Source organism: Haemorhous mexicanus, chromosome 28 (genome assembly GCF_027477595.1).
Source record: "Haemorhous mexicanus isolate bHaeMex1 chromosome 28, bHaeMex1.pri, whole genome shotgun sequence".
In the NCBI taxonomy this organism is placed as follows: domain Eukaryota; kingdom Metazoa; phylum Chordata; class Aves; order Passeriformes; family Fringillidae; genus Haemorhous; species Haemorhous mexicanus.
Genome location: NC_082368.1, coordinates 4,120,626 through 4,132,404, shown reverse-complemented (window position 1 = coordinate 4,132,404; position 11,779 = coordinate 4,120,626). Strand labels below are relative to the sequence as shown.

Genomic DNA, 11,779 nt, shown 5'->3' with positions numbered 1-11,779 from the left:
TGCATCACCTGTGCGGAGCTGCGGGGAAGCGCGGGGGGGGCACCGTGTCCTGGCGCGAGCCGGTGTCACCGCAGCCCCGGGGCGGGTTCGGTACCGAGTGCGGTGGTGCGGGGAGGGGGCGGCCAGGTGCCGTTGGCGGGCCCGGGGGCGGCGGCGGTGCGGGGAAAGGGGCGGGCAGGTGCCGGGGTTGGCGGCGGCGGGGCCGTAACGGGGCGGGGCGGTGCTGGCGGCGGGGCCGGTGTGGGGCGGGCGCAGCGCGCAGCCGGTGCGGGGCGGGCGGGGAGCGGTGCCGCGGCCCGAGCCCGAGCGGAGCCGAACGGAGCCGCCACCGCCGCCGATGGGCCCCTGAGCCGCCGCCGCCGCCGAGCCCGGGCGGCCATGAAGCCGCTGGAGAAGTTGCTGAAGAAGCCGGGCTCGCACCTGCCCGTCCGCCCCGCCGCCCCCCCGGGGCAGGTACCGGGGCCGGGGTCGGTGCCGGCGCCGCGGCGGCAGAGCCTGTCGCGCCCGCCCGCCTCCCCCGAGGAGCCGGCGGGGCCCGCGGGGCCGGTACCGGGGGGCGAGGGCCGCTGGCTGGAGCTACGGCCGCCCGAGGCTCCGCTCCGCTCCCCTGAGGACCCGTCACCGGGCTGCGACCGCGATCGGGACCGGGACCGGGAACGGGAGCCGCCGAGCCCGGAGCCGCCGCCCGCCGCCCGGTGCTGCTGCGGCTGCGGCTGCGCCCCCGCCGCGCCCGCGCCCCCCGAGCGGCTCCTGGCCGCGCTCCTGGACCGGCTGCCGGCCGCTGCACACGGGAGGGGCTGCGGGGCAGGTACTGGGCTGCGGGACCGCCGGGACGGGCTGCGGAGGTGCCCGGCGTGGGGAGCGCGTGGATCGCGGGGGATGCGGCGGCGCGGGGAGAGCCCGGGGGCGGCCGCTGCTTGCGGGGGGGATGCGCCGGTGGATGCTGGGGTGGGGGACAGCGGGGTGGGGGGCACTCGCGCCCGGTGTGGCGGGTGGCCCTGCACAGGGCACAGCGGTGCCCGGTTGGGTTGACAAGGTCAAAGCTGGGTCCCCGCCGGGGCAGGGCATCGGTGGCAGCGGGGTGGGCAGGAGTCTGTGGGGTGGGCAAGACAGCACGGCAGAGGGGCTGGCAAGGGGATGTGGCAGTGCCAGCTCGGTGGGGGCCGGGGGTGGCCGGGCACCGGCAGTCACTGCAGCATCCACCTCCCGGTTGGATGGTCCTTAACATGCTCCTGGTGCTAAAATTAGCCCCGACAGGAGCTGCAGTGGAGGGGGGGCCGGTTGGATGCCCCTTTCCTCTGGCACAGGCCTCCCGGTGCTGTCCCACCGTGGCTGCCCGTGCCCAGGTGTCCGGGTGGTTTCGGTGTCAGGGCTGGGCGGGAGCCAGGCTGGCTGCAGGTGGGTGTGGGAGCCTTCCCACACCGCGGGGATCCCTGTCCCGGCCAATCTCCCTCGGCTACCGGGAACAGAGGCCGTCGGGGACCCCAGGCCACTGCCAGCCCCCTGCTCCAGTGATGCCAGGGCCGGGATTGTGTGCAATCACCAAGAGGAGCCCTCGGGTAGGGGCGAGCTGGGACTGGCAGCGCCAGGTCCTGCCTGCACAAGCACGCTGCCAGGCCTGGTGGTGCCTGGGCTGGCAGAGAGCAGGGGGGCAGGAACCAGCACGGGGGTCCCGACACGGGGAAACATCCCTGTGAGTCTGGGTTACAGCGTGAGTGCTTCAGAGGGATGGGGAAACTGAGGCAGGGATGGGGGGAGTGTTCAACTCCTGCCCCACAGGCAGAACCTGGGAGGGGGCTGCACCCAGGGCAGGGGGCTGGGAGAGCTGGGAGCTGTGCAGCTGCACCCCCCGTGCTGCTGGTGCCCCTGCCTGTCCCTGTGCCCCAGACTGCGTGTCCCGCTTTCGGCAGCAGCTGATGCCCCCTGGGTGCTGTGCCCGGCGCGGGAGCGTCAGGGGATCCTCTGCCCTGGCTTGGCACTGCTCCGTGACCGGGTTAACGCTCTGGGGGCCACCGGGGACTGGCTCTGCATGGCCCCTCCGTGGGTCAGATCCTTGGGCCTTGGATGGGCTCTGGGGTCCCACCACAGGATCCCCGGGGCACCAGGGCTGTGCTGGTGCCAGTTGAGGGAGCGGTGCCTCGTCCAAAGGTCGAGGCGGTGACTGATGCCGGCTCTGGCGGGCACAGGCGCCGGTACCGGGCGGCCCTCGGCTCACCTGGCCTCGCCAAAACACCTTCCCAGGGCGGTGCCACCCGCGCTGCCCCAGAGAGCCCGGCTGTGGCACCCGCCCGGTGTGCCCCAAGCTGCCTGCCTCAGTTTCCCTTTGCCGTGTCCTGCTGTGCCCGCGGCCGGGCTCTCACGGGGCTGCGGGTGTGCCGGGGCGTCGCGGCCCCGGTGCCGCCCTGCCGGCGCCTCTGCCCCCACACCGGCTCGGCCGGGCCCGGTTGCCCCGGGGCTGGGAGCGGGCCCTGAGTCAGCGCCGGCGCGGGGGGGTTCGCGTGGGGTTCTGCCTCTCCCGGTGTCACCCTGCGAATTACCACGGCTCCCCTCACCCATCAACCCCGCCGGGCATTGGGGGTGTCGGGGGGCTCTTTGGGGAGAGGGGGGTGTGCCCACGACTGTCCCCCCTGTCCCCCCAGAGTCGCTGCTGGATGACATCGTGCTCACCCACTCGCTGTTCCTGCCCACCGAGCGCTTCCTGCAGCAGCTGCATCAGCAATATCCTGGGGGGCCACGGGGGTGGGTGAGGAGGGGTCCGGGGCTGGCCATGAGGAGGGTATTGGGGTGCAGTGAGGGTGGGCATAAGGGGGCCGTGAAGGAGACATGGAGGTGGCACAAAAGTTGGCATCAAGGTGCAGCTAGGAGGGCACCAGCATGGGCACCAGGGTGCCACGGAGCTGGCACAAGGGTGGCAAAACGGTGGGCGTGGGGGTTGCAAGGAGAAGGGGGAGGTGGGCAGGGCAGCGGGGTGCTATAGGGGGGCTCACAGGAACAGCAAGAAGGGGATTGGGGTGCCATGAGGGTGGGCTACAGGTTTGGGGGCAAGGTGGGCGGTGTGGTGCTACCAGGGAGGGTACAACGACTCTAAGTGAAGTCCCTCGGTACAGCGGGTGCTGGGGGTTGGCCAAGGGTCCCTCCTTGCCGTGACACCTCCTTGACAGTGGCACCTTTGTGCTGGCGGCGGGCAGCCCCCCGGCGCGCTGGGAGGAGGGGTCGGGGCTGCGGCGCAAGCGGGCGGTGCTGGCCGTGCTGCTGCACTTCCTCGAGACCTACAAGGGGCTGCTGCAGGAGGAGGAGAGCGCCGGGAAGGTCATCAAGGTGGGTGTCCCCTTCCCGTGTTCCCCCCCTCAGTCTCAGGAGTCCCGGCCCTGACCCCTCTCGCCCCACAGGAGCTTTACCTGCTCATCATGAAGGACACGTCCCTGTACCACGAGCTGGAGGACGAGATCATCAAGCTGCACCAGCTCGTGGAGACTGTGGAGCTCAAGTGAGAAGAGGGTCAGGGGGTCCTGGGGGTGTCTGGGGTCAGGGGTCCCTGGGGGGAACAGGGTCACCATCGATCAGGGGTTCCTATGGGGTCTGGGGTCTCTGTGGAACAAGGTTCCCTCTGGGTCAAGAGGTCCCTGGGGAGGGCAGAGGGTCCTGGGGGTCCTTGTGGGTCAGGGAGTCCCCAAGAAGGACAAGGAGTTGTGGCGCTTGGGAGGTGCCCAGGGGCTGGAGGGTTCACCCACCCTGGTGCCCTCCTGGTTGCAGCTTCACATCCAACTTCGTGCCTCCCTCATGCACTCGCTGCGCGCAGCCTCAGACCCCTCCTCCTGTGCCCACCCTCCTGTGCCCACCCTCGGGTCTCGGGGTGCAGCCCCGGGGTCCAGGGCCCTGCCTGAGCCCTGCCTGTGCCCCCCAGGGTGGCCGACGAGACCCCCCCCCCGAACAAGCAGGTGAAGCCGCTGTTCCGGCATTTCCGCCGCATCGACTCCTGCCTGCAGACCCGGGTGGCATTCCGGGGATCTGACGAGAGTGAGTGACCCTGGGGGGACCTGAGGGGGACCGGGGTCCCCTCCGTGAGCCACCGCGGGACCGAGCCCTCTCCGGGTCTGCTCCGTGCCCGCTCCGTGCCTCAGTTTCCCCGGCGGGCAGTGCTGGGGCGGTGTGGGGGAGCCCGGCGCTGACCCCCCGCCCTCTCCCCAGTTTTCTGCCGCGTGTACATGCCCGACCACTCGTACGTCACCATCCGCAGCCGCCTCTCGGCCTCGGTGCAGGACATCCTGGCCTCGGTCACCGAGAAGCTCCAGTACTCGGAGGAGCAGAGCGCCCGCGGGGACGCCCTCATCCTCGTCACCATGGCCTCGTCCGGAGGTGCCCGCGGGGCCGGGGGGGCTGCGGGCGGGGCTGGGGGTCCGCCCGGTGCTGACCCCCGCTCTGTGCCCCGCGGCAGAGAAAGCGGTGCTGCAGCCCAGCGAGGAGTGCGTGTTCACCACCCTGGGCATCAACAGCCACCTCTTCGCCTGCACCAGGGACACTTTCGACTCCCTGGTGAGTGGGGACACCCCGACACCGCTGCCACCACCCCCTGCGCAGAGCAGGGGGACCCGGGGGGACCCTCCCAGCCCTGAGTGCCCCGTCCGGTGTCCCCTGGCAGGTGCCGCTGCCCGAGGAGATCCAGGTGGTGCCGGGGGACACCGAGATCCACCGAGCCGAGCCCGAGGATGTGGCCAACCACCTGACAGCCTTCCACTGGGAGCTCTTCCGCTGCATCCACGAGGTGCGGGGGGTCCCGCGGGGATGTGTGTGTGGGATGCACGTGTCCTCTCCACACAGAGAATAATAAAATAATAATTCTCCCTCCCAGGATCTTCCTGGGAAGCTGTGAGAAAGCTCACAGAGAGAAGGAAAACAATTCTTATCTTAATTTCTGTGCTTGTCATTTGGCACGTGGGGAATGTGTTACGGAGATTGTTTGCTAAAAAGGATTTGTTGGTTAGATTCTAGTGGTAGTGGTTTTATTTCATTTGACCAAGTGGAGCCATGTGTGTATTGGGCAAAGATGTTAGCTTTTTCTTTAGTATAGTTTTATACATATATATAATATTTATTTTTAAATTTATTTTCATATGGTTTTATATATTTTTCTTTAGTATAGTTTCAGATATATTATAGTTTTATATTTATTTCTTTCTTTTACATACTTTTATATTTTTTTCTTTAGTATATTTTATGTATGTATTATCATTTTATATATAATTATTTATTTATATATAGTTTTATATATATTTCTTTAGTATAGTTTTAGTTATATTATAGCTTTATATAGAATTATTTAATTATATATAGTTATATATATTTTTTCTTTAGTGTAGTTTTAGATATATTATAGTTTTACATAAAGATATTTATTTATAGATAGTTTTTATATATATTTATTTTGTATAGTTTTATATATATTATAGTTTTATATATAATTATTTATTTATATATAGTTTTTTATATTTTTTCTTTAGTATAGTTTTATATATTATAGTCTTATATATAATTAATTATTTATATATCGTTTTATTTTTCTTTAATATAGTTTGATATACCTTTTATAGCTCTCTATATAATTATTTGTTTGTTTGTTTATTTATAGTTTTATATATATTTTTCATTAGTGTAGTTTTATATATAGATATTTATTTGTTTAGATATAATTTTTATATATATTTTTCCTTAGTACAGCTTTTAATAGTATCAGTATTAGTGTAGTACAGTATAGCATAGCTTACCAAAACATTTGTTCAGCCTTCTGCAATCACAGAGTCAACACCAATTATTCACCATCAGAGAATAATTTTAAAAAGAATTAAAAATTAGATTAAAAAAAAAGGATTAGATTTAAAAAATTAAGGTAAAATAAAGATTAGATTAAAAAAAGATTAGATAAAAAAAGATTAGATAAAAAAGATTATATTAAAAAACGATGAGATAAAAAAATTAGATTTAAAATAAAGGTGAAAATGAAAATTTAAGAATTAAAATTTAAAAATTAAAAATTTAAAAATAATTTTAAAGAATGAAAGTAATTGGTTTGCTACTCGTCTGTGTGTGTCCCAGGTGGAGTTTGTGGATTACGTGTTCCACGGGGAGCGGGGCCGGCGGGAGACGGCGAACCTGGAGCTGCTGCTGCAGCGCTGCAGCGAGGTGCAGCACTGGGTGGGCACGGAGCTGCTGCTCTGCGAGGCGCTGGGCAAGCGCGCCCACCTGCTCAAGAAGCTCATCAAGGTCGCTGCCATGTGAGTCGGGGGGCACGGGGGCTCTGAGCTGACCCCAGGCTGTTAGGAAATCCTTTTCTCCCAGTCCCGAGGCCGAAGGAGAAGCCAAGACTCTTCTCTTCTGGTTCCCAAGGTTGTTTGTTTTCTCTTATCTATGGCATTCTGTCTCTGGCCTGCTGAGGTCTGTCTGGCAGGTCAGTTCGTGGCACACTCACCACCTTTGAGGCTGTGTTAGGTTTTAGTATTAAATAAAAAGTTAAAAAAAAAAAATTAGTATAAAAAAATTAGTATAAAAATTAGTATAAAAATTTAGTATAAAAAATTTAGTACAAAAAATTGGTATAAAAATTTAGTATAAAAATTAGTATAAAAATTTAGTATAAAATAAAAAAGTAGACATAGTTCTTAGTATACTAAGAACTAAAAAAATTAAAATTTTTATACTAAAATTAAAATTTTTATACTAATTTTTTATACTAAAAAATTAGTGTAAAAAATTAGTATTAAAAAAGTTTAATATAAAATAAAAAAAATAAAGTATACCTAGTTCCTAGTATACGAAGAGCTAAAAAATTAAAAATGTTTATACTAAAATTAAAATTTTTATACTAATTTTTTAATACTAAAAAATTAGTATTAAAAATTAGTATTAAAAAAGTAATATAAAATAAAAAATAAAGTATACGTAGTTCTTAGTATACTAAGAACTGAAAAATTAAAATTTTTTATACTAAAATTAAAATTTTTATACTAATTTTTTATACTAAAATTAGTATTAAAAAATTAATATTAAAAATAGTATTAAAATTTAGTATGAAAAAAAGTATACGTAGTTCTTAGTATACTAAGAACTATGTGTACTTTATTTACAATAATTTTCCAATACCTGTCACCTCTGTTAGACAATTTGTCTCCACTCTAAACCAACCCAGAAGTGCCACCATCACAGCAGAAGATGGAGGACAAGAAGAATGACAGGACACGCCCAGATTCCTCCATCTTGCCTCTTGAACCCCCATTGTAATAACCCCAAAATTCTACTTTTTCACCCTGTGACAAATTCACTGTCATTCTACTCCAGCTCTTGTGGCTTGCTCATCCTCACACCAAGCTGGGAGTTTTTTCCAGGGGTTAAAATCGAGGGCACAGAAGGTGTCTGACTCCATGCCAAGGTCTCTGAGCCCCTGCAAGGGTCTCGAGTCACCCAGGACAGTCAGAGGAATGTCCTGTGTACTAAGAACTACATATATTTATTTACAATAATTTTTCAATACCTATCACCTGTGTTAGACAGTGAGCTTCTACTCTAAACCAATCCAGAAGTGCCACCATCACAGCAGAAGATGGAGGACAAGAAGAAGGACAGGACACGCCCAGATTCCTCCATCTTGCCTCTTGAACCCCCATTGTAAAAACCCCAAAATTCTACTTTTTCACCCTGTGACAAATTCACTGTCATTCTACTCCAGCTCTTGTGGCTTGCACATCCTCACACCAAGCTGGGAGTTTTTTCCAGGGGTTAAAATCGAGGGCACAGAAGGTGTCTGACTCCATGCCAAGGTCTCCTGGCACGAGCCATCCAGGGCAGGCAGAGGAATGTCCTGGGTTCCAGTGGGTGGGCACAGGGGGGGGCTGCCAGGGGGTCCCTGCTGTGTCCCTCACGCTGTCCCCCACCAGCTGCAAGCAGAACCAGGACATGCTCTCCTTCTACGCCATCGTCATCGGCCTCAACAACGCCGCCGTCAGCCGCCTGCGCCTCACCTGGGAGGTGAGCAACGGGCTGTCCCCCACCCCCAGCCTGCTCCCACGTCTTCCTGCGCCCTTCTGAACACCCCCAGGTGCTCCCTGACCCTTCCCGGGGGTCTCTGACCCTTCCCTGGGGTCCTTGACCTTCCCTGGGGGGACCAGGGGCCGCCCACCCACCCAGGGGTTGCTGGAGAGGGAAGGGAGTCCTGTAGGGTCTGGGGTCTCTGTGGGACAAGGTTCCCTCAGTCCTGAGGGTCCCTCTGGGTCAGGAGGTCCTTGGGGGTCCCTGTGGGTCAGTTCCCAAGAAGGACAAGGAGTTGTGGCCCTTGGGGGGTGCCCAGGGGCTGGAGGGGTCAGTAGCAGCCCACCCTGGTGCCCTCCTGGTTGGACCTTCACATCCAACTCTGTGCCCCCCTCATGCCCTCACCCTTTCCTGGGTGATCCCAGACCATCCCTGGGTGCTCCCAGGACCCTTGGGGTGCCTGTGCCCACACCTGGCTGCTCCCAGACCCCTCCTGGGTTCTTTCAGACCCTCCTTGTGTGTTCTCAGAACCCCCCAGGAGCTCCCTTTCCCCTCAGTACTCCTGGAACTGCTCTGGGTGCTCCTGGATGCTCCCAGACCACCCTTGGGAGCTCCCTGACACTGCCCAGGTGCTCCCAGGACCCCTGGGATGCTCATGCCCACACCTGGCTGCTCCCAGACCTCTCCTGGGTTCTTCCAGACCCCACTTTGAGTGCTCTTGGAACCCTCCAGGACCTCTCACCCCCACCTCAGCGCTGCCAGGACTCCTCTGGGTGCTCCCAGATCACCCCTGGATGCTTCCAGACCTTTCTGGCCACCCTCAGATGCTCCCTGACCCTTTCCTGGGCTCTCTCAGAACCTTCTGGATGCTCCTGCCCTCCCCTTTGGTGCTCCCTGGCCCTGCTGGATGCTTCCCACCCTCTCCCCTTTTCTGTCTTCCAGAAGCTCCCAGGGAAATTCAAGAATCTCTTTCGGAAGTTTGAGAACCTGACGGTGGGTGAGAGGTGTGGGGGCTGTTGTGGGTGTTGGGGGGGGTCCTCAGGTCCCCCTCCCTGGGGGTTTTGGGGTGCTAGTGAGCAGGTGACATTCCCGAGGTGTCCCGGGGTGTCCTGGGGTGTCCTTGCCCCTCTCCCCCAGGCCACCAGCCCCATACCCATGGCCACCAGCATGGGGGGGGATCCAGGGCATGCCTGGGGAGCCCCCCCAAAGCCTGACCCCCCCCATTTCCCCCCAGGACCCCTGCAGGAACCACAAGACCTACCGGGAGGTGCTGGCCAAGATGAAGCCCCCGCTCATCCCCTTCGTGCCTCTCATCCTCAAAGGTGAGGGGGGGGTCTCAAGGGTTCCCCTGGAAGGGTTGGGGTCCCTCTGACACCCCACGGGACCCCCCCATCACCCCCTCTCTCCCCCAGACCTGACCTTCCTGCATGAAGGCAGCAAAACCCTCCTGGACGGGCTGGTCAACGTGGAGAAACTGGTGAGTTCCAGGGGGGAATGGGGCAGAGGGACCCCCAGGATGAGGGCAGGGGGAGAGGACCCCCCGAGGGGCTGGAGGACCCCCCTGAGGGGCTGGAGGACCCCCCCTTCCCCGAGGGTTTGGGGTTCCCCTGTCTGGGGGGTGGGAGGGTTCAGGGCGTCCTGGGTGCAGAACAGGATCCAGGGGGGTCCCTGTGAGTGGGGGGTGTGCAGAAGGGGTCAGTGGTCCCTGGGGGGGTGAAGTGGGGTCTCGGGGCCTGGGGCTGACTCTGGGGTCTCTCTGTGTCCCAGCACTGCATTGCTGAGAAAGTGAGAACCGTGAGGAAGTACCGGAGCCGCCCCCTCTGTGAGTGGGGGGATGGGGAGGGGGCCCTGCTGGGGCTGGGGGGGCCCTGCTGGGGTGAGGGAGCACTGCCGGGGCTGGGGGGGCACTGCTGGGGTGAGGGGGGCACTGCTGGGGCTGGGAGGGCACTGCCGGGGCTGGGGGGGCACTGCCGGGGCTGGGGGTGCCCTGCTGGGGTGAGGGGGGCCCTGCTGGGGCTGGGGGGGCACTGCTGGGGTGAGGGGGGCACTGCTGGGGTGAGGGGAGCACTGCCGGGGCAGGGGGGGCACTGCCGGGGCAGGGGGGGCACTGCCGGGGTGAGGGGAGCACTGCCGGGGCAGGGGGGGCACTGCTGGGGCAGGGGGGGCACTGCTGGGGCAGGGGGGGCGCTGCTGGGGTGAGGGGGGCACTGCTGGGGTGAGGGGGGCACTGCTGGGGCAGGGGGGGCACTGCTGGGGTGGCTCACATGGCCCTGGACCTGTGGTGCTGGCCCTGAGGGTTGGGGCTGTGGGCAGAACATCCTCACACCTCTTTGTCTATGTCCCTGCATCCCTAAATCCCCACATCCTCATCCCTTGTCCCTTCACTCTGCATGTCTGAATCCTCATCCCTTCATCCCTGTCCCCACATCCCCATTCCCGCGTGGCCATTCCATCCCCATCCCCTGTGTCTCTTCCATCTTTCAATTCCCACTTTCATGTTTCCATCTCCATTTCCTTCCTGCATCCCCTCCATCCCCATATCCCCTGCATCCCCTCCATCCCCATATCCCCTGCATTCCCTCCATCCCCTGCATTCCCACCACTGCCTTGCCACGCCTGCCTGCTTCCATCCCTCTTCCTCCATCACCGTTCCCACGCTGCCATCTTCCATCCCTCCGTCCTGCCTCCCCTCCATCCCCATCCCCCCCTTCCCACACTGCCCCCTCCCATCCCCATCCCTCCATCCCCATTCCCACACTCCCATCTCCCATCCCCATCCCTCCATCCCTGGTCCCCGTTCCGGGGCCGTTCCCAGGCCTGGAGCTGGAGGCGTCCCCGGCCCAGCTGCAGACCAAGGCCTACGTGCGGCAGCTGCGCGTCATCGACAACCAGAACCTGCTCTTCGAGCTCTCCTACAAGCTGGAGCCTGGCAGCCAGTGAGGGGGGGCCCACCCGGGACCCCAAACCCCGGCACCCCCCCGGGGGGCCCGGAGCCCCCCAGCACTGACGCACTTTGCCCAGCCCCGGCCCTTGGGTGCTGCCCCCACCCTGGGGGGGGGTGGGGGGGTGGGTTTGGGGACCCCCCTGGAGCATCCTCCTCTCCCCCCGCCCCCTCCCCTGGCTGGGGCACAGGGGTCCCTGGGGGGGGCCATGTTCCTCCCCCCCATCCCCTCTATTTTTGTATGTGTGGCCCGCCCTCCCTCCCCCCCCCAGACGTGTATATTTTGTACCGCCGCTGTCCGGAATTGTACATTTATTTTTTAAGAAAAAGGAGGAAAAAAAGGCAAAAAAAAAAACCAAAATGAAGCTGGGGGTGGGGCAGTGAGCCCCAATAAAAGTCTGTCCCGGCACTTGTCTGTGATGTCATGCTAGGGATTGAGGTCATGGTAGGAGTGACGTCACAGCCTCGCTGTCGGTGACGTCATTTCCACGTCACAGACAGGGTGGAGCCGACCTTCCCAAGATGGCGGCAGCGTGGATCCAGTCTTTGACCTTTCAAACATGGCGGCCGCCAAGGTTTCCGCCAACCTTCCCAATATGGCGACGGCCGGAGTCAGCTGACCTCCTCAATATGGCGGAAGGGGCGGGGGGAACAGGCAGCATAGCCGTGCTATGTCGCGGCGCCCCGAGCTTTCAGCAGCGTTTCGGCACAGAGTGGGGAATTTCTTCCCGGTGGTGCCGCTCCGTCTTCTGTCACCGGGACACCGCGGAGCTGGGTGCTCACGGAGCTGCCGTGACCTTCCCAATACGACGATGACGGGCC

The 11,779-nt window shown here is 58.9% G+C and overlaps 1 protein-coding gene across 1 annotated transcript; it reads left to right on the top strand.

The window, feature by feature from the left end:
• The first annotated feature begins 301 nt into the window (after positions 1-301).
• On the top strand, positions 302-11,059 carry RAPGEFL1 (Rap guanine nucleotide exchange factor like 1). The gene is made up of 15 exons (XM_059869500.1): positions 302-808; positions 2,640-2,718; positions 3,168-3,318; positions 3,390-3,487; positions 3,905-4,017; positions 4,189-4,356; positions 4,436-4,533; positions 4,640-4,762; positions 6,091-6,269; positions 7,926-8,016; positions 8,959-9,009; positions 9,251-9,338; positions 9,429-9,493; positions 9,784-9,838; positions 10,832-11,059. The coding sequence occupies exons 1-15, from the start codon at positions 379-381 to the stop codon at positions 10,954-10,956; spliced, it is 1,914 nt and encodes a 637-aa protein (XP_059725483.1). The 5' UTR covers positions 302-378; the 3' UTR covers positions 10,957-11,059.
• Positions 11,060-11,779: the final 720 nt, after the last annotated feature.